General features: G+C 37.8%; 2 protein-coding genes across 3 annotated transcripts in view; one reads left to right on the top strand and one right to left on the bottom strand.

Annotated features, from left to right (window-relative positions):
* tcerg1a (transcription elongation regulator 1a (CA150)) overlaps nt 1-17,226 on the bottom strand; it is a 28,907-nt gene extending 11,681 nt beyond the window's left edge. The window contains exons 1-15 of one of the 2 annotated variants that reach the window (XM_079838390.1): nt 17,159-17,213; nt 16,535-16,736; nt 16,252-16,410; nt 14,055-14,346; nt 10,898-11,134; nt 8,657-8,719; nt 7,882-8,079; nt 6,927-7,039; nt 6,763-6,851; nt 6,398-6,558; nt 6,012-6,090; nt 5,479-5,614; nt 4,026-4,115; nt 3,809-3,927; nt 505-655 (exon numbers count right to left, since the gene is read on the bottom strand). In XM_079838390.1, coding sequence (XP_079694516.1) covers nt 505-655; nt 3,809-3,927; nt 4,026-4,115; nt 5,479-5,614; nt 6,012-6,090; nt 6,398-6,558; nt 6,763-6,851; nt 6,927-7,039; nt 7,882-8,079; nt 8,657-8,719; nt 10,898-11,134; nt 14,055-14,346; nt 16,252-16,410; nt 16,535-16,736; nt 17,159-17,205 — 2,136 coding nt within the window. In that variant the 5' untranslated portion in view covers nt 17,206-17,213. Of the gene's footprint in view, nt 1-504; nt 656-3,808; nt 3,928-4,025; nt 4,116-5,478; nt 5,615-6,011; nt 6,091-6,397; nt 6,559-6,762; nt 6,852-6,926; nt 7,040-7,881; nt 8,080-8,656; nt 8,720-10,897; nt 11,135-14,054; nt 14,347-16,251; nt 16,411-16,534; nt 16,737-17,158 lie in introns of both variants that reach the window. The other variant, XM_079838391.1, reaches the window with a different exon arrangement.
* A 517-nt stretch (nt 17,227-17,743) lies between these two features.
* Nucleotides 17,744-21,701, top strand: exosc3 (exosome component 3). The gene is made up of 4 exons (XM_079838711.1): nt 17,744-18,024; nt 18,596-18,745; nt 18,837-18,988; nt 20,667-21,701. Exons 1-4 carry the CDS (start codon nt 17,797-17,799, stop codon nt 20,872-20,874), a joined length of 738 nt encoding a protein of 245 aa, XP_079694837.1. The 5' UTR covers nt 17,744-17,796; the 3' UTR covers nt 20,875-21,701.
* The last annotated feature ends 1,119 nt before the right edge of the window (nt 21,702-22,820 follow it).

The raw sequence follows: 22,820 nt of genomic DNA, 5'->3' as shown, positions 1-22,820 counted from the left end.
TCGTTGTTAATACGGTTTAATAATAACGGAATTAGACGGGCATCCTCTGGTGAACCCCACCTGGTGAACACTCCCTACTAACCTATGGCCCCCCTACACAGGCGACATTTCACTGGCATTAATGTTTGATGGCTGACCTTTAGCTGCCAAAGGCAATCAGCCCAGACTTTCTGCACTTAACCCTAGCCACAAAGACAGCGTGTGTGTGTAGACCAAACACCAGGGCAGATTACAGCTCATGACTTAGTCTCAGCCTACGAGTGTATTCGCCTGTGAACATGCATGTGATTGCATGACATTGAATGTGAAGTTACCAAGAGATATTCAACGTGCAATGCATTGGTAGGTTGTCCTGCTTTTTCTTTGTCTACCTATTGAGCACTTGTTTCTATTGTATTAAATGTCAGTTAAATAACAAGGGCCACTCCTGAATATTTAATAAGATTGGCATCTCAACTTTCGGTAAAATAAGGTAATAGTTGTGTATTAACTTCGGTTCCTCACCTTCTCCCCACGGTTTTTTGAGTTCTCTTTCTCCTTCTTTCTGAAGGCTGTCATAAATTCTATGAAAATGGCTTCTCTGTCTTTCATCTTTTCAACAGCCTTAAAGCGTGAATCCCTGGCATGTTTGGCAGCAAACTCGCTGAACGTTGTTCTGTGAAGAGAAAAAAAGTGGTTCTTGTTATGCATTTATCATTTTCACATTCATTGCAATGCAAGAAAAGGATGGGTTCTCTTCTCTCGGAGTCGGGTTCCTCACAAGGTTTTACTCTCCACTACCTGATGCAAGACTATTTGAGTAGTCGATTTTTTTTGCTTTATATTTTTTTTTACAAAGGCTACATCATTAAATTACGTTTAAATGACTTGCATTGGGTAACTTTTATTTGAGGAAATCTGTTTATAATAGGCTTTTAGGTTTGGTCCTGCGCTGCCTATTGATTCATTGATTTGAATAAATGTGTCTATAATGGCTAATGTTGCTTAAGTGAACACTCAAGTTTAATACACAATGACCATAATGCAAGGCAAGCACATTGTATCGGACCTATTTTTAGCAGCATTCAGTATGGGATTTGACTTCATAGATTAAGTAGTGCATTTCAAATGGATGCCATATACAGTCTATCTCTGGGGGAAGGGGTTCGAGTAGTCGACTAGTCGGTTGCAAAATTTCAGTTTAAACGTTAATGAAATTAGTCGTTGTTTTATAAAGTTGCTTTAAAAATAACATAGCTTGTGAAAAGAGCTACATAACATAAAAATGATTTAACACTGAGGTTGTGGCAACTGAGCCCTTATCAGGTTAACATTGTGCATGTAAATGCACTCATTCTTAACCTGAGTATGCTTAGAGAGTTAGTTCACCCAAAAATGAAAATAATGTAATTTATTACTCACACTCATGCCGTTCCACACCCGTAAGACCTCCATTCATCTTCGGAACACAAATTAAGATATTTTTGTTGAAATTCGATGGCTCAGTGAGGCCTGCATAGCCAGCAATGACATCTATCTCAAGATCCATTAATGTACTAAAACATATTTAAATCAGTTCATGTGAGTACAGTGGTTCAATATTAATATTATAAAGCACCGAGAACATTTTTGGTGCGCCTAAAAAAACTAAATAACAACTTAAATAGTGATAACCGATTTCAAAACACTGAATAAACTGCTGAAATCACGCAGAAATCACGTGAATCGATACGCTGATTCTATATGCTCCGAAGCTTCATGAAGCTGTGTTTTGAAATCACTATATAAGCCATATATGGCCATCACTATACAAGTCGTTATTTAGTTTTTTTGGCGCAGCAAAAATATTCTCGTCGCTTTATAACATTATTATTGAACCACTGTACTCACATGAACTGATTGAAATATGTTTTTAGTACATTAATGGATCTTGAGAGAGGAAATGTCATTGCTGGCTATGCAAGCCAAGAATATCTTCACTTGTGTTCTGAACATGAACGGGTGTGGAGGTCTTACGGGTGTGGAACGGCATGAGGGTGAGCAATAAATTACATTATTTAAATTTTTGGGTGAACTAACCCTTTAATAAGCCGACAATGCACATGATCATGTAAACGCATTAACCCGTTTTCCTTTATCGGAGTAAGGTCATAAGCGGCTTACGCATAAACCGATCGCCACTGCTAGATTTTTGCCCCATACGCTGATTTTGCCCAGAATGTAAAGGTATTAACCTGCTTTCTGCCGCCTTATTGAAGTGCATGTGTGATATGTGACAGGAACGTGTAAAATGCTTCATCTGTAACTGCATGAGAGGACAATATATGAGCCATAAGTTTCCCGCTGACATGTTGCAATACTCTTTGGTTTGTAATGCTTTATTTAACAACACAACCGACATAAATTAAATACTTGGAGGCAGATACGCAAATTATCACATTTTGATTTCACTAGCGGGAAATAACTGATTTATTAATAAAGTCATTTAAATGCAGTTTACTTGCGTTGCATATAACCCGGAAAACAGGTTATTTCAATAGGGTGGCCATACGTCCGGATTTTGGCCGGACAGTCCGGACTTTAAGCCCCCTGTCCGGTGTCTGGCGCAGCCTCAAACCGGACACTCATTTGTCCTCCTTTCAAAAAACCACTGCTCTAGAATCTTTATTGGGATGCAGCAGCATAGCGTCGAATGCCGTAAGATCTCTGGTCAAACAAATGATTGGCTGAAAGCGGTGTCAAATACATATCTGATATATCATTGGTTAAAAGTGTAAACAAGCCTCCACGTTCACGTTCTGGCTACGTCATATCATAACGTTAACATGCCGAAACGTCAGACCTCATTTAATCCGGAATGGACAAAAGAGCGCAAATTTATATCAAAAAGCAGTAGAGACGCTTTTCATGGATTTTGCACGCTGTGTCGCTGTGAAATGTTATGTTTTCTGGCACCGTGCCAGATTATTTGTTTATTTATGCATTTCTTTTATTTCCAGAAGTCCAGAAATGTTATGTTTTCAGGCACTGTGAACTTTGCAAGACAGGTTCCTCTCAGTGGTCAGTTTTTAAAACAGACATCACAATATCTTGAATAAATACAAATACTGTGAACAAACACTTTTTTGCCTCTTCTGTTACACATAGCAGGTCTATATCAATATATATCGTAGATCAAATTTGTCTAGCAATGAATAGAGTAGGCCATTTTAGAATCACTGTATCATGATACCATCGATATGATGGACAAAATTGTATTGTAGTTGCAATTATTCTTGCCTCACTAAATGACGCAAAGTTTCCTCCTTTTTGGTGTTATGGAAATGGCCACCCTATATTTCCATCAGCTGTTTTTTGTGAGTTATCGGCGAACTAGTGTGAATGTAAACGTGCTCATTGATTGCCAATCTATTAAATATATTCAAATTAATTACATTACCGATCAAAAGTTTGCGGCCAGTGTGATTTTCTTTTAGAAGATATTAACACTTTTATTCAGCAAGATTGCATTAAACTGATCAAAAGTGACAGTAAAGCGTCAATATTTGTTGATGTAACTTGACTTGAATAACTTGAATGCCGTTCAGATAGGATGTGTTCTTGTATTCTGCCTATGCTATTTTGTAATTGTTTGTCTATGCAAGCATGCAGACAGATGCCCATTGCACATTTTTAAGATGCCACACAAAGCCCAACATTTTTAAATATATTATTGTTTAATAAACTCTTCATTTTCAAGGCGTTTATCAGAAATGAACCAACACAAAAGTGCACAACGATATTAAACAACATTGAAAAATTAGGTTTATCCTGATGGTGTACTGTTTACCTGACACCAAGTTTAGCTTCCTCCATCATTTTCCTGAAGTCATCTTTGACCTGCATGATTTTGTTCTTTTTCTCTTTCCTCTCCTCCTCTGCACGTGTCTTCACATACTGATCGAACACCTGCAGATGGGGACAGTAGCATGAGATGAGTGGGCTAACGTACAATACATTTTTCACATTGTGGACATGTCAGAGGCTAAATACAGTAGAGTGTGTACCTGTTTCCTCTCTTTGGGATTGAGCAGCAGATAACGTGGATCAAATACAATCTTATGAAGCTCCTTATCCCAGGTAGAGAAAGCAGAGACCTGATAAAAGAGGAGAAAAGTGTTGAGAGATGGAGAAAAGGAGTCAGAGCCATTTTAACCCCCCTTGCTCTTAATTAGGGCCATTATAACGAGAAAAGAGCGTTCAGTAGGTGAGCCCCTCTGAGCGTGTCCCCCTCCTGCAGCGCTGGAGTCAGGGTGTGTGAGCCCACTGCTTTTCATCCTCAATCCCACCATCCCTAATGAATGACACAAACCCAACAGGTGGTTCTCAGCTTCCTTCTCTCAGCCTCCAACCCTTTCTTTTCCCACCATGCTAATTGGTGCATTGAGAGCGGTGTAATTAAATGAGGAGTGAACGGGCCACTTGTCTATTGGAGTGATGACTATATGTTGCTGTACGGCACCTCTCAGACACATGGGGGTCCGAGGAATAAGCAAAGGGGGAAGGGGTCTTACCTTGATGATGAGACCCTTTGACTGCAAATGTGCCTTTCATCTTTGGCATAGGATGGTGAGGCAAAGGGCAGACAGCTCTCTACTACAGACTTGAAGGGATCTCCATTACATAAACGACATATGCGTTTATCCATATTTCATAGTTGAAACATCAAATCTGTTGCCAAGAGGGGGGGGAGATGTGAGACTCCACTGATCAGTGCTTCTCTGATCACTAGAAAATGTCAGGTAAGTATTTTAATGAGGAGCGAAGCTTAAAACAAATGATGGGTTTAACCTTTCAGACCATAAAATAAATATATAAGCTACACTGAGTGAATCACCCCAGACAAATCTTTTCTCCATTATGTTATGAAATATATCGGGCTTTAAACAGTTTGTGTTGATTTTAGGTATATCATCATAAACTGGATTTAAAAATGGGTTTAGAAAAATCCCTAACAAGAATCTTTGAGGAGTTCTGAATGATCTCTCACATGACTCATTGAGTACTGAATGAAAAAAGACATACACTCTCTCAAAAGCTTGAGGTTAGTAAGATTTATTTTCATGTTTTTGAAAGGAGTCTCTTATGCTCACCAAGGCTGCATTTATTTTTGTTTATTTAAAAAAAAAATACATATTATTATTATACAATATTATTAAATTGTCTTCAGTGTCACATAATCTTTTAGAAATCATTCTAATATGCTGATCTGGTGCCCAAGAAACATTTCTTATCATCAATGTTGAAAACAGTTATGCTGCTTCATATCTTAGGAGGAAGCTGTGACACTTTTCTTGACTTTTTTAAAATAGAATAGAAAGTTCAAATCATTGTCTTTACTGTCACTTTTGATCAATGTAATGCGCATTAAGTATCAATTTCTTTAAAAAAAAAAAATCTTACAGACCACAAACCTTTGAACGGGAGTGTATGTGCATATTATACACATGTATGTCTTACCCCTCGCTCGAGCAGCATATCTTTAAACTGACTCATCCGAGCTTCCTGAGGTACAACGGCTCTCTCGCGCGCTGCCTTCAGCTCAGCCTCCATGGCTGCCTCCTTTTCTGAATCGACCTCCTTCTTCTCCTCTATCCTAATACACAAAACAACTAATCAGCCAGAAGACATGTCTAAGCATAAGCAGGCCTATTCGCATCAAATCTGAATTTTCAGCATGTAAAACATGCATACGATCTCAAAACAAAACATAATAATCTCATCATAATTAAGTTCATAATAATCTGCTGTCTTTATTAGTAAGAGACGAGACCCGAATTTTTTTTCCCGAAAATAATGGAAATTTGACAGTTTTGATGTGATGTGATGTGATTTTACTTTTCATTTTATTTGTATTTGACTTGGTGTGCACTGCCTTTAAAAGCGGGGAGACATTAAGTATTGTTAATGCAATTTCCTCTAACGTGGAACATTCCTGGTCTTGTGGTTCACGATTTTATCAAGCAGAGAAAGTATAGAGAAAAACAACTCACTTTCGTTTCTTGGCCTTACTGGGTTCATCATCAGGTATGTCTTCTGCAACAGCGAACTCCTGTTCCTCTTTAGCCAACACTGTGTCACAGGAAACACAAACATGCAACAGAAGGTTTAGACAGCTATTAACAAGTTGTTGAATGAGTCAGACATGGATAGAGAACGCTTCATTCTCACACATGACATACAGGCAACAAAGTTTTCCCCACTTTAGAGTGTAGTGCTCTTATTGACTTATTTTGTCAATTGCTTGATGCTGTAAACTTGCATATGGTTCAGATACGGTGTAATTTTAATTCTCTCAAGATGTTTGCTAATAAATACATGAATAATCTGTCATTTCTATGATAAAAATGCAAATACTTGACACGGAGATGACTTTTACCCATTTTGTGGCTGTTGTCCAGGCCTCTTTTGTGCGGAGGTTCCTGAATCGCTTTATCTACATCAACCCGTCCCACCAGCTCCTCCGGTCGCTCCCACATTGACAGACGTGTGGTGGGGTTATAAAAGAACACCCGCTCGTCGCCCGTCCACACCACACACCTGACACACAGGAATAAGCATAGGGTACAGGTCAATCCAATACAAAGAGCAAGCATTCAAGAGCTCCAACTATATCACTTGGCATTTAACTGTTCGTGAACTAATTTTCAAGGTGATTTACAAATAATATAACTTTTGCATATTTAATGTTGTTGAATGAAGTAAATCTGTTTTGAGTAAAAAATAAAATAAAAAAAAACCTACCATGGCGTGCCAGGAATGGGTGTGGTTGCAACAGGCTTTGCTTTTTTCGCTGCCTTCTGTTCCTCTGTCATCTCTTCGTCTTTCAGCTCCTAAGAGTAATACACAGATATTGTCAGAAACTCTTGTTTATACAAAACAGACTGTGTATGATGTATGTTACCAACCTCTTTCTGCTCTTTTGGTGGGTGGATTTTTGGGCTTCCATCTTCCATATCCATGATTTCAGCATCAAGCATGTCAATAGCTACATCCTTCTGCATCTTCTCACTCTCTTTTTCTGTTATAGAAACATGGAGATGAGCAATTTCAAATCTCATAAAAGACTCATTCCAGAAGGCTGCATTCAAGAAAACAGACTATTACTAGTGTTAAAATCATATTTGCTAGCCAAGACATTTCAGACTGATCTTCAACCCTGCATTTAACAGGTGCTTAAGCGCTAGCAAAAACGATTCTTTTAAAAGAAAATGTCATTGGTATTTAAAATATTATTATTTTGTTTTTACAAGTCATGTTTTTGGATGCATTTACACTTCCACACTTTTTTTTTTACTCACATATGGCAGAGATTGGATATTGTTGCACACATGCAAACACAAACATATTTTCAACATTCTTTCAGAGCCACTTCCAAATCTAATATGTGGGCTTCAAATAAATGTAATCTTACCCCTGCTTTATTTTGACTTCAGAATTCTAGATCTAACGACCCATAAATAAAATAACTACCAAAAACTACTGTTATTTTTATCCATTCAGTCAAATTTTCCACTGCAAACATCTACTGTATGACAGCTTTAACGTTTCCTTGCTGGCAAGTGATAAAGGTATAAGTGGGATAATTCCATGGGTCTTTAAAGAAAAAAAAATTAAAAAAGGAAAAAAAAGATCACCTGTTTTGTATATGCAGACATTCAATACCCATGGGTCAACTGTGTCACTACAAACGATCACCAATGAAATCATTCTAGGTTGGGCGGAAATTAACGTAAACATCAATATCGGATACAAGTCGTGTCTTACGTGAAGGTAAGAAGACAGGACAAAAAAAAAAAAATCAAATATGATCAAAAGATTGAAACTTGCAGTGTAAATGCAGCCTTTGTCCCAGTCTCTAACCTGTCTCTTTTAGCTCGTCTGGTTTGTCCCAGGTGGTCTCCTGTGTGTGTTTATTGAAGTAATAGGACTTTCCCTCTGGGGTTTTAAACTCAGTCCAGTCGGATGTGCTCAGAGCTCCAGGCAGTCCTGAAGGCCCGGCCATTGCCATTTGAGGGGGCATCATGGGTACTAAAGGTGGTGCCATGCCATGGAGCATACCTTGATATAACATACACAGAATCAGAATCAGTTCAAGACATGTAGCTCTTCTCTGACACAATAAAATATTTTGCATAGTTGTATTAACATGGCAAAAAAGAAACAAAAAAAGGGGTAATGTCAGAATTGAAAATATATATATATATATATATTTAGCTATTATACAATCTGTGCTGGAATATAACAAAAAAATCTAAACATTAAATTAAATATGAGAATATGGCATGCAATGACACTACCACCACAATATCACATTAAAGCCATTAAAGAAAAAAGGGAGACAAGGTAGGAACACATTTACCACAAATTAAAACACTTATCTGAATTTTTATAGCAGTTTATTATCTGTTACTGCCTACAGCTCAACTGTCAAAAGTTTTTTAAAGGGACAAAAACTGATCTACTTCACCTATGTTTAACATTAAATCAAAAACAAGTCATAAAAGTGGCATGATGTTGTTAAATGAAGGTCTCATTTGTAAGAAACAGAGGGGCCTCAAATTTGAAATAATTACACTGAAAGAAAGCATAGAGATGCACAACAGTTACTAACATGCCATAACGGGGAGGGAATTACCGTTTTTGGTAGGAGAGATAGTCTTTACATAGGGACAGCTGACTATCTGCATCATTGCTACACCTGAAAGAGCGTATAAGCAAGCACAGAGTGTTGGAAAAAAACACAAACATACGTCATCTACTGCTTGCAGGTGTCAGGAGACTAAATACTAGATCACTTATGATGAAAACACTACAATATTATGTAACATTGCTAACTGATCTATATTCAGTTGAATTTAGGCAATAATGGCAGCCTGTGTTGTTAGGCAACAACTGCACATGAAAATGGCAAATTACTGCCATCTATAGAACACTGTACATCACTTCTGCAACACTACGACATTAATGCAGTAGTGAAGACTGCATTTATCACTTATTATTATATATTTAATACGATACAGCTAGCTTTGCTTTGTAGAATCATCATACAATTTCGTTAAATATGTTAGTTAGAAAAACAAGGGAATCTTTCGGAATCTACAGGTTCCTGTCAAACTACAGACATGCTCTGGATAAGTAAGAAAAAGACAGAAAGACAAGGAACAGAGGAGAGAAAGGCAGTTGCATTCAGAGCATACTAAAGCTGAAGAATTCTTAAAGGGACAGCTCACCCTAACATGAAAATAAAGTCATCGTTTACTCTAATGCTGTATAGAGACAGAGCGTATTTAGGCCACGCCCACACCGGGGGGGGGGGGGGAACAATCCAACGCCCTCCATTGACTTTGTATTGCGTGAGGCTGCCTCATTGTCATTTCGGACTTATAACAAAAAACAGAACAATGTCTAAAAGCTGATATGTGACAAGGTGTACAGCAAACAAGCTAAAAAACACAGAAGTAGGTTTTTATAAGCTGTCGACTCAAAAAAACGAGCACTTAAGAAGATAAAAGTGGATACAGACAATACGAAGTGAAGCTTCAGCAGGAAGAATGGGTACATTTTGGGATCCTGACACTCAGTATGCCTCAATATGTCTTTGTGTGCAGTAAACATTTTGTCACTGTTAAGTCAAATATCCAAATGTCCGTTTTATATATTATATTTACTGTCACTTATTACGTTCTCCTCTAGTCGCCGTAGTTCTCAGTGTAATATGACCTGTTGCGCTCTGTCTCAATGGCCTGAATCTACTTTTTTTGTCAATTAAACGCTCGTTTTTGGGTCAAAAGCTTATAAAAATTATTGGGTTTTTGGTTCTGGGTTTTGTTTAGCTTGTTTGCCGTACACTTTGTCACATATCAGCTTTTATATATTATTCCGTTTTTTGTAATAAGTCCGAAATGACAAGGAGGCAGCCTCACGCAAAACAAAGTCAATGGAGACGGTTTGATTGCCCCCCCCCCCACCCCCAGTGGGCATGGTCTTCAGATTATGACGCGTATCGCTCTGCCTCTATGCACTTCTTTTATAGACCACAAAAGGAGTTTTTTTTTTTTTAAATGTCCCGCTAGCGCTCATCCATATAATGGCAGTCAACAGCGACCAGCATCAAACTTAAAAAAATTAATTAAAAAAGAGGCTAAAGTATCACAGATTGATCATGTGTCGTATATACCAAGTGTTCTGGGATATGTCGTGTTTCACAAAAAAAAAATTCACCAGACCCTATCGTATACCCCCCGAACACTTGGAATATACGCCACATGTCGCATGGGATCATTCTGTGATACTTTTGCATCTGTTTTAAAAAACTTGATGCTGGTCGCGTCGCTATTCACTGCCATTATATGGTCGAGAGTGAGCGGGACATCTTTTGTAGTCCATAAAAGAAAGAAGGGAATACGGCATTAGAACAACACCAGAGTGAGTAAAGGATGACTATGGGGCAGTTTACACAACACCTTTTTCAACTAAAAATGGAAAACGTATGTGTTTTGGTTCTTCACTTACATGACAACAAAAAAAAGCAAGTTTCTGAAAACGATACCGTTACTGTTTCGGTGTAAATTACCAAAGCGCGAATTTGTGAAAACGGTGACATTATGCGCATTCATATTACATGTTCAGTCTACGGGCGAGTAGTATTACTTTACAAAGTGACATCAGCAACTACTGGCCTGGTAGAAGAATGCACAGTGTGAACGGGGATCATTTTAACAATGTTGTCGTCTGTACGCGAAAAAATACAAAGGAAAAACTTTTCCATTTTTAGTACAACGTTGTTGTGTAAACATACCCTTAATTTTCATTTTAGGGGGAATTATTCCTTTACCAAGGTATGATTGATTCAACAGAGTTCAAAGGTCAGACCTACCGGGCAGTGGAATGGGCATGGCGGGCAGGGGCACTCTGAAGGGTGGCACCATGACAGGAGGGAACCCTGGCATTGGAGCAGCGGGCTGTGCCACAGAATGGGACAATGCCACTGACAGAGGTGGTGGTCCTGTAGTCATGGCGACCGTAACCGTTGGCGGATTGACAGCTGCCATTGGGGTTGTCATGGCACTGTGGGTTGTGGTTATGACTGACGGCATCTCCACTACGTCAGGAGCTACAGTTCAAACAATTGAACAGAATGATAACACTTGATTAAACAAAATTACTATACAATTGCTGAGCTGTTTAAATAAGTTTCTGCAAAAACCAACAGTGATGAGTGAAAAAAAATGTTTTACCAGAATGCTGTTTCTAACCAGATGATAGAAAAGATTATGATTATTAATAACTAACCCAAAGTACCCTTCATTTTTTATATGTATGCCAACTCTAATGCAATAAGATTTCAAATTCAGAAAAAAAAAAATCTCTCATCTCCCCTCAAGCTTATCACAAGTACATAATAAAGCTCATAATATTACACCATTAAAAATACAAAATGAGAGGTAACAAACAACTTTTGTCATAGAATACACTTGTTTGTTCACATTGTGCACTTATGAACGTTCTTGTTTCCTTTATTTTTCAGGATGAGAGATTATCCAATGTCGCTTTCAGTATGGCTATAAAAGTCATGCAAAATGACATTCAAACTCACATTAGATTCAGCATATAATCAGTATGTGAGATTACCATTATCATACAATGCATTTTATTTTTCCTGCCACTACGTCACAGAAACTGCTTCTAAAACAGAACCCGGTCGCTCGTCGCTGTCATGGCTGGTGAGGACAGAAACTCGGATTAACATGTAAAGGTGGCAGATTGACTATTGGGGTCGCCGTTACAACTGATGCATGTTGCGGTGTCGTGTCTGGTTAGGACTAGGGCTGTCAAGAGATTAAAATGTTTAATCTAATTATATGATGTGCCAATTAATTAATAGCACATAAAACATTTGGTTGAGAAATTACCCAAAAAACATTTAAAGTCATTATTGTGTTAAATGAAAAAAAGCATCAACTAGACAAGAAATATTTTATTTTATTCAATATACAATTTATTACACAAACTTTTAGGCTACAAAAAAGCTTTTATGTTTTCAAAAGCTGCATCTGAATTGGCATTTAGACATATTTAAATAGTTTGGTTACCAGCATTCTTCAAAATATCTTTTATGATCCACAAAAAAAAAAAAAATACAACAGGTGAGTCAATGTAAATAAACCGAATTTTCATTTTTGTGCAAACTATCCCCAATATATATATTTTTTTTTAAATGAAATGATACTCCAAATAAGAAACTAGAACTGTCAGTAGGTGGCGGTAAATGTTTAAATGAGGACGTATTTGAGTCATTCATTTGTTCGGTTCGTTCAAAAGAAAGGATGGGCCATTCTTTATGAATGGGCCATTGAATCATTGGTTCACACGATTGATTGATTCATTCAGAAAAGAAACACTGGTGTGTGTTGCTCACAAGACACACAACAGTTCTGCTCTGGCTTTAATAGGTGATATTATCGTTGGTAAAATTGAGCAAAAAAAAGACAATGTTTTGTCTAACATACAATACAAAATTAACTGTTGTATAAAATCAATATCACATTCGCACTTGTGCTATTTGAGACAAAAACAGCACTTGTGCAATATTGTGCTCATTACTCGTGATATTGTTTTACATCATATGATCATAAATACAATAGACAAAACATCATACATTTTAGAGGCATTCTAATCGCATTCTATAGCCGGAGGCAAAACAAATGGAAAACTGGAGGCGGCCAATACAAACCAGCACAGAGTCGGAGCTCAAAATGTTATCTTGTTGTGATTTTGGGCACCAGAATCGACGGAGTACAGGCTCCAAATTGAAATTTTTACTACATACCTGCTGCTGCTACTGCCAGACAAAAAAAACAAGACAGCTGTGGTTAAACGCAATAAAACGAGCGGACTGGAGTGAGTGTGCCAGGCGCTGGCTAGGCAGAACTTCGGATAGTACGACACAAAACTCATCTGTTAAATCTTTGTATTTTAAGTCTTATACGTGTCCATTTAGCGCATAGTTATAGGCATCTAACGATCTAAACTATGCGCATTCATGTTTTCACCATGAAGTAGCCTAAACTGAGAAATTTAGATATTTATTGTGAATTTTACATAAAATGTTGCTATTTTAAATAAACCTGCATATAAATAACATTACTAATTTCAGCAAATACATTTTAAAAATGCCCTATATCCCCTTAAAACTGCACAACTAGTAAAAACATTAGGCTATTAAAAAAGCGGTATGTGTTTATAAAAAACTGACATGATTTTTTTATAAAATCACACGGAGTACCCAGAACAGCTGCTTGCATAAAGTTTAAGGTAAAAATAAGCATCTGCCTATTCCGCGGGCCGGCCCTGGATGCCAGGCCACTCAACCGGAGGTAATGCTGTCAGATTGATCAATTGAGTGAGCGTGTACGGGTCGGTCAATCTGGTTCCGTCCGTTAAGGTTAACTTTTTAAAATAACAGTCACGATCCCGGACAGAGAGTGACCTTACATATTCAGTTACAATTACTCCAGTCATTGTTTATAAAAAAGCTCACCTTAAAAAAACTTGCTGGCTAGCGTTAGTGAAGCGATCGGGGGAATCGTTCTGCCCCCAGCTAAGCTCCACCCACAAAAAAAGTCACAATGTTTACTAACTGAAAAAGCATCTATAGGCTCCATCATGCAGTGAGTCGTTGCCCTGCTTCGTGTTCGTCAGCAATCAACTGTATGAAATGTAAGATGAACTACGTAGTTCTGGGGCGGGTGCGATAAATCACACTAACGCGTTATTTTTAATAATAATAATAAATAATGATAATAATAATAAGTTAGGTGCTTGAAACATGCACATGTTTTTTCCTTGTCCAATTTCTCTACAAAAGTTATGAGCAATAAATAACTCGTTTAGACAAGAGTTCTGGGTATTGGTTAATGCCCTCACAAAAGCACTTGTCAACACGAGCATCTATTGCCGTCTTCAGAAGCTTTAGGCATACACTAGGTACACAGTATACTTGTGCTTTAGAAGTTCACTGGAATGACATTTACCTGATACAGGTGTTGGGAGGAGAGGTGAGGCTGCTGTGATGCTGGGAGAGGAGGTGGAGCTCATGGATGTGTTGAGGCTCTGGGAGGTGTGTGTGACTGTAGTGCTGTTGGCTGCAACTTGGATGCTGACAGATGGACCGGGCCCGGTAGAACCTCCACTGGCTGCTGCTGCCGCCGCCACCGCCACCGCCTGGCTCAGCATCATTGGGCCCAGCTCAGCTTGCTGGATCACCTTCACGCCTTCAGGCTTCGTCCAAGACGACTCCCTCGTACGTGCATTATAATAATACACCTGAATAGAGAATAAAAGCAAATGGATAGGGACTTTAGGTCAAACTGTGTGCACTGTAAAGAAAGTAAAAGTATTTATTTATAGTATCATCTAACTGCATCAAGTGAAGAGACTAGCAATCCAACACTGCTTTGCGCTTGCGATTTGGCTGGAAAAAAATACAATCATGAACTCCAAATATCCAAATGTTTATGCATTCATTTCTTGTTTTTTTTGTTCTTGTAGAAATTCAATTGCCTCTCCAGATACATCAAAGCCTTTTGCATATACATATAAAAATATTATTTAAAATATATAATATAAACTGCTGTTCAGCAAGAAAAGGCCTTTATAATTTTACAAAAATTCTATTTAAAATGCTGAACTTTCTGTTCGTTTTTAACTGTTTTCAACATTGATCATAATCAATTAAATGTTTATTGAGCACCAATTTAGCATATTAGAATAATTTCAACGAAAGTGACACAACTGGAGTAATGATGCTGAAAATTCAGCTTTGACAGCAAAAGAATAAATTACATTTTGAAATTATTTTATTTTAAAGCTTTGGTGAGCATAAAACATTAAAGATAAAACATGGTAGTGTTTAGGAAATAACTATAATCCAAATCTAATGTTGTCCGAACAAATATTACCTCTCTTAAACAAATTCTCACATCTCAAGACTTTTAGAACAAGAAATAGCAACTCTCCATATGAAGTGAATATAGAGAATGGGAACTTGACGTCAGCAACGCAATGCATTCGTGGACTTTAGGACACTACACTACATTAGAGAATGAGTAGTAGTGGAGGTAGACTTTAAAACTTGTATTATACAGTTAAAAACACATTAGAATGGTGAACGCTTGCTGTGTTATGAACTGCCATAGCCGCTCTTACAACCTGCGTGGAAAACATATCTCAAATCACGCGCAATATTTCAGTTTACTAGCTTGGAAATAACAAAAGTAAGAGAAAGTAATGCTGCCTTCACGTGCTATCGGAAATTGGACAATTCCCACTTCTAAAGTCGTGATTACGAGCTCATCCCATTCATATTTCGAAAGTGGAGCGCGTTCACGTGCAATTTTTACCTAGGAAACTCCTATTTACGATAATTCCGAGAGCATGTGAAGGCAGCATAACACTCGGAAATAAACAACTTAGCCAAAATGTGTCTTTATAATTTGTATTTATTATTTATAACAGATATATTACAGATGAATATTTTCTGAACCGCTTGAATGTGCTCACACCATAAATAATGCATGAAACGCGTCTGGAAATGCTTCATTGTTCAGCTTCTCTCAGTAGAAGGAAATATTGTACTTGTTCCATTTAAGTCCAGTAAAACTTTTTAGTACTGTAGGCTAAAGCGCTTTCAAATACAAATCCTTTCAAAGCTGCATTACGAGCCATAATCTGTTATCCTTTAATGCTTTAACGTTAAGGAATTAGGGCGATATGATATACGTTGATTGAATAAATTATCCACTGGCTGAGATCAAGCTATAAGTATATTTATTATTTTATATATCAGATACAGACTTTTTAGTTAGGCTATTAAAAAATAGACTGCAAAAGACAAACCAATGTGTGGTGCGATAGAAGGCGGCCGTCTGATTTCTGATTGTATGAAACGTGATGAATGTGTGCAGTATCCTGGCCGCACGACTGAGCGCTCATGTATGTAAGAGATTCAAATATTAGTCCATTTATTATAAGTGAGTGCAAGCAAGAGTTCTTAAAAAGTATTAAAGTAAATACAGTCGTTTTTTCCTCAGGTGATTCGCATTTGTTATCATTGTACGCTCCTGAGCGTGTCCTAAAACATGGCGGCGACTACCCATAATGCAGTGCGCAATGACGTAGTTTCCCAGACTCTATAACCGTGGAAATCCCATTAAGAATGATAAGCTATACCTTTCCTTCTGGACTCTTATTCTCCACCCAGATCTCTTCTGTAGAGGGCAGGGAAGGAGGAGCAGGAGTAGGAGAGGCTGTAGGCGGTATTCCTGGAGGGAAAATCATGCCAGGTGGAGGAGGCATGGATCCTCCGGGTGGAGGCATAAACGGGGGTCTCTTAAAGTGAAAGTCATAGATGTCAGCAAAACCTTCCCAATACCCAACCTTCTCTTTCCATTCCAATTAACACAAAGTTGAGGAATTACACAATAAACGGCAGCTGATATACTACTAATCATACCTGTAAAGGTGGGGCACCCATGGGAGGGGGCACACTGGGGTCAAAGGGGATCCGTCCGAAGGGCGGTCGGGCAGCGGGTGGAGGACCCCTCATCATAGCAAAGGGAGGCACAGGGGTGCTCAGTAAAGGCTGCCTGCGGGTGGAGGTGCTGGCAGGAGGAGGTGCAGTGGCAGGGAAACGCAGTGATGGCTGCTGAGCCATGCTGATGGAGCGAAAACAAAACTTTAACATATAATATCTGTACAGTACACAACGACTGCTGCAGACAGGCATGCACTAAAAAGCAAAACAACAGTTTAACTCATTCTTACGAACCACACCCCCCATCAAACCCTCCTGAGCTGGCATAATATTCTTCACATGATGCATTTGTATCTTAAACCACGTTATATACCTTGAAATTAAATGTAAAAAAATCAAGAAATAACGATATAAGAATATTCAGTCGTGTGTTGTTACGCTGCTTTCATTGTCCACGAACCAACAGGCCAAACGAGGCTTTAAAAAGATTCAAATTAGCCAACTGGGAAACACTACCCAGTTGACTATCAAGGAAAAAACAAGACTAAATATAACTGGTCGTTTGTGTTAACCGGTGTATGAAATATAAGGCAAAATCCGCACCTGTTAGCGGCCAGGCCAATGCCTTCTGCCTCTGTGTGCTCCGCCATAACGGGAATAGTACAACAAAAGTCCCCTTGACGCATTTCCGTTGGTGTCTCGTGTAAGGCCTAACCGCCAAATGTTTTTCAAAAAGTCATGGAAGCTGACACCTTTTCATTACACATAATTTTGAATGATCAATATATCTGAATTGGTTGTAAATATATATATTTCCCCCAAACTAGTTTCATCGGGACAATGTTTTTTAATTTAGATTTGCAGAGAGACGAGGGAACTGTACTCATAACATGTTGTAAGGAGGTGTAAGGGCAGGCGATAGGACTAACGTTACGTCAAAATTATAAAAACTGATCCCTTCCGATTTGATTCTATCAGTAAAATCCTGATTTTGTGTATATACATCCTAATATTTTTAGAGAATTTTTATATGACTTTCTCATTTTGTTTTGCTGGCTTTATTTATTTATTAATTCATTCTTTGATTCATTAAATTGTCTGGTTTTATTGATAAATTAATCGTTAATTGTTTTAAAACAACTTTTACATTTTTATTTATAAACTTTTATTTTGGAAATAACAAGAGCGTTTCTCGATGCCGGAAGTACACAAACACGGGGCGCTCACGTTGCTTTTCTGCAATGGACACCGTACATGCTCGTTTCAAAGAGAAAATAGGTGAAGTACTTTTACCCGGAGATGTTTTCTCATTCAGATTTCCTGAAGCTGGAGATGGTATTATCAAAACCGAAAAGATGATATGCGGTCCAGGGCTTCGGAGAAACGGAGATGAAGTTCTAGTGTGTAAAAGTGGAATTTTGCGCCATAAACAACCAAATCTGTACTGGATAGACTCTCAGCAGAGACGGGTGAGGAACTGGACCAGTAACCCCAGAGCTTTTATGCAGACTTTTAAAAGTTATCTTTTTTTTCCCCCAACAAATGATCAAAATGTGCCTAACGTTCAGAAATGGTAACTTATTTTTGGGACTTTTTTTGAATGCAGTTTAACTATCCAAAATAAGTTTCTGTTTACATACTATATGTATATGTACTGTGTACAATTATTATGTATAAACACACACATGCATGTACATATTTTAGAAAAAAATATTATATTTATTTATAAAATATGTATATAACATAAATTATATAAATATATATAAAGTATATACATGCAAATATTTCTTAAATGTATACATGATAACATAATTATACACAGCAGTACACCTGTATTATGTAAACACAAACTTTTATTTTGGATGCAATTATTCGTTAGACAGAAATTATTTATATATATATATATATATATATATAAAACTTTATATAATAATAATAAATACATTTGGCAAAAATTAAGCTGTCACACAGTAGGGGCTAACCAAATAACCAAATTTTGAACCAAATATTCACTTTTAGTAATCTGTCTATTTATTCCAGTATGTACCAGCCAAGGGTGAAAGTGTGATTGGTATTGTGACTGCAAAGTCTGGAGATATCTTTAAAGTGGACGTGGGAGGAAGTGAGCAAGCATCTCTTTCGTACCTTGCATTCGAGGGAGCTACCAAGAGGAACAGGCCTAATGTGCAGGTACTCGCTCATACAAACACTCTTAGACCTCACGTGAATTAATAATTTGCATTATGATTGTACACACTGATATTGTGACTTTGTTCTGCAGGTTGGAGATCTGGTGTACAGCCAGTTCACAATTGCAAACAAGGATATGGAACCCGAGCTGGTGTGTATAGACAGCTGTGGCAGGGCCAACGGGATGGGGGTGTTTGGAGCTGATGGGCTGCTCTTTAAAGTATCTCTGGGACTAGTGCGCAGGTTTGTGATTTATCCATGCACAACTTTGTGATCTGTACACATCCAAGCTTAGCTTACTTAAAGCTGCGGAAATTGTGATAGCCATTTCTTCCCTATTGTATGTATATCCAAGTTAAACAGTTTCTCAAACAGGAAAACTTTTGTTGGGGTAACAGCCAACAAAAAGATTTTGAAGACCAAGAGTCAGGAGCGTAATTAATTAAAAAGAAATGTACTGAAGAATAGTTTGCAGTTTCATCAGCAGAAGCCAGCTTCAAGTCTCACAAGGAGTTTGTAGGCCGCGCTCCCTCTACCAGCCTAGCCACCTCCGCCTATCGTACATACAATTTCTCAACAGTTATACTGTTTTCAAGGTCTAGCCACGTCAATACTGCCAGATGGATGATTCTGATTGGCTCAGAGAAAATGGGCAGTCATGGTAAATTTCCACACATTGTCAGTTAATCAGATTCACGTGTACAGTTATCACTTGTTGATGCTTTCACCCCAGAGTTAGGCACGCAATGACCTTCCAGATTCTGGAGAAGGCGCCAGCTTGCCCAGAAAACACTCATCTCTTAGGATGCCCGTAATCCACATCCAATACTGATCTGTAACACTGAAAACTGCACACACACACAGATACACAGTCAATCACAGTCAGTCCAGTACTTCAAGGTTGGTTGGTTGAGCTCTGGTCCCAACCAGAGAAAGTTTTCCAAAACATATTGATAACATGTGCTTTTCTCTCAGTGAGAGATGCAGACAATAGTACAGACCATATTCATCTAGATTCTTTAGGGTTTCAGTAAAAGGAAATATCCATATTTCATCTAAATCATATTCAGGCTAAATGAGCAATCACTGTTACTGCATTCCTGTCGAGTTAGAGGTGTGTGATGAAACTAGAAAATATAAAGGAAGAAACAATCATTGGTCCTCTTGATTTAAGCAAAATCATAACTGGAAAGAATCATTAAAATCATAATAATTATATAGGAGGATGAATATTGATTATGAATTTAAGTAGGATATATATTTTTTTATTAAAGATCACAAGGGCACATGAATAAAAAACTAAGCGCAAATAACCTGCCTTGTTATCAGAGGCTATTAACATTAACTCCTCCCACTGACGTCTGGTTGGGTCAGACAAAATTACGGAAGACGCTGGATTGTCAACAGTAGGAATAGTGTTGGGGTAAAGCTTTGACGCAAATTAAGTTCGACTCGCACTACTCCCTTTTCCCATCACATATCAGATTGGAAAGGCATTTAATTTCAATAAAAATAAAGAACATTTTCAAAAAGTGTAAATAAAGTGTCTATTCTAACGTTTTTAATAATAAAGTGTTTATCGGTTAGGGGTAGGGAGGGCTTTATTGTCCCAAAGGCGGCATCCATTTAATAATTGTTATAAATATAATAATTTACACACTGTTATTATTGCATACTGTGTAATGTACAACAACACTGAGATGCAAATAGAACCTGCTAATATTTAAACGGCATATACTATATACATTTATAGCAAAGAAAATACTGCTATTTTTACATAGTTTATCACTATTTAGCCACTGCCTAAAAAAATATGCGCACTGATAAATACTGCAATATTCCATTAAATTGAATTGTCTATTTTGATTTCATGGTGACTTAAAAAGCTAAAATAAAAATGTGTTGTTGTCCTTTCTATCAGACTTCTGGCTCCTCAGAGTGAAATAGTGAAGGACCTGGAGAAGATTTTCCCCTTTGAGCTGGTTGTTGGAATGAATGGCAGAGTGTGGGTGAAAGCAAAGACCGTTCAGCAGACGCTGATAGTGGCCAATCTTCTGGAGACATGTGAGAACATGACCTCACAACAGAGACAGACACTATTCAGGAGAGTGGCAGAAGGCTCCCTCTAGAGGACATCGGAATTAGCACGTTTCCCAGAATACAACTGGTGCCGGACATGCCTGAAGTACCCTTCATCAATTGTTCAACGGGTAAAGCCCTTAAAAAATGTTCAAAAAAGATAGAGCCCACAATGGAAATCGCACCCTCTGAATTTCCAGTTTTGTAGACTGAACAAGTGACTTTGGATATTGGTGTGTTCAGTCTGTTAGTCCACCATAGAAAAGAAGTCTCCATTTCTCTCTCAAACTTTTTTTTTTGTACAGATAAAAATTAATAAATTCTTGGTGAAGCAGCCGGTGCAAAATGTGTTTGTTGTTGCTGTAGCGATTTAACCCTAAAGCCATCTTCTGGACAAATGCTTTCTTTAATCTGAGTGGTACAAGACTTGGCTACTTTTCCTAAGTTTGCCACCTGAACACACACAAAAAAATGGACTCGATTCTACAATGTTAAGTGCTTGAAAAAAAAAAGATCCCGCCTTCGTGGACAAAAATGGGCACCCATAGGAATGAATGGAAAAAACTGTAATTCCGAGCATATTTTTTTTATTTGTCCAATAAAAATCAATAAATCCAACACAATGCAGAGCATGCATACACACAAATGAAGGAGTGAGCCTATACAACATTCTCAATGTGGCAAACACTCACACACACAAACACACACATCCACAAAAGCATTCCATTGAAAGCCATTGAATGAGCCTATTACAGAGTGAGTTTTATTTTTTTATTTTTGTCAAATAAAAAACAGTCACTCACACATACACAAACAAAATAATTAAATGAGCCAATAACTGGGCAATATACAAAAAATAAAGTTGTTAAAACATTGGATTACAGAGTTCAGCCCATATGCAGCCATTGAGTTTTGCCATCTACTGGCTATATTGATATTGTAGCTTTAAAAAGAAATTAATGCCATCATAGGTCACCAGATGTCACCATATTTTTAGGTTTTGGCGCTCTGGACTTGCTGATGTTTTTTTTTTTTTTTACTGAAGTTAAAGAAATATTAAATGTAACATAAAAATAAGCATATTTTACATAAATATGGTACTTTTAGAGGTAAATAAATATATGAATATCACAAAAAAGGCATAAATTGATAGAATTTATTTGATCAAAGATGTTGATATAACTTTTTTTTGTTTTTTAATTTTGGAATCACAATTGTGACAAAATGTGTCCACAAAGAAGGGATTAAAGGGTTAGTTCACCCAAAAATGAAAATTCATTAATTACTCAACCTCATGTCGTTCGACACCCGTAAGACCTCCGTTCATATTCGGAACACAAATGAAGATATTTTTGTTGAAAGCTGATGGCTGAGAAAGGCTTGCGCGTGTCTAAGCTGTTGAATTCTACATTGATCGTGCTTTAGGTCTCGGCGTAGTTCTCAAAATGGGACTAAAGTGTGCATTTCATGGATTCCCGAACCCCGACGCTACGTCATATTCTCACGCATGCGTCGTGGAGGCACACACGGAAGACAAGAACAAGTTGGATAAAGGTGTTATTTAGATTTTTTTTGGCGCACAAAAACTATTGTCGCCGCTTCGTAAAATTATTGTAGAGTCACTGTGGTGAGATGGACTTTGTAACGACGTTTTAAGTGCTTTTTATGGGTCTTGGGAGTGTAAATGTACTGAATGCCAATGGAGGCCTATCTGAAGCCTTTCTCAGCCATCAGCTTTCAACAAAAATATCTTCATTTGTGTTCCGAATATGAACGGAGGTCTTACGGGTGTCGAACGACATGAGGGTGAGTAATTAATGACAGAATTTTCATTTTTGGGTGAACTAACCCTTTAAGAGCTGTTATGCGAGGCTGGCTTTAAAAAAGTCTTCATGATTGCTGTCTGTTTTCTTCATGTCCAGAAGGGGGCACATTTGCTCCAATTTCTTTAGCCGGCTTGTGGTTTAAAAAAAATGCTGCTTTACTGGTAGGAGCG

Source organism: Gobio gobio, assembly GCF_949357685.1.
Source record: "Gobio gobio genome assembly, chromosome: 16".
Taxonomy (NCBI): domain Eukaryota; kingdom Metazoa; phylum Chordata; class Actinopteri; order Cypriniformes; family Gobionidae; genus Gobio; species Gobio gobio.
The sequence above is the reverse complement of the archived record's forward strand: the minus strand, read 5'-3'. Positions and strand labels throughout refer to the sequence as shown.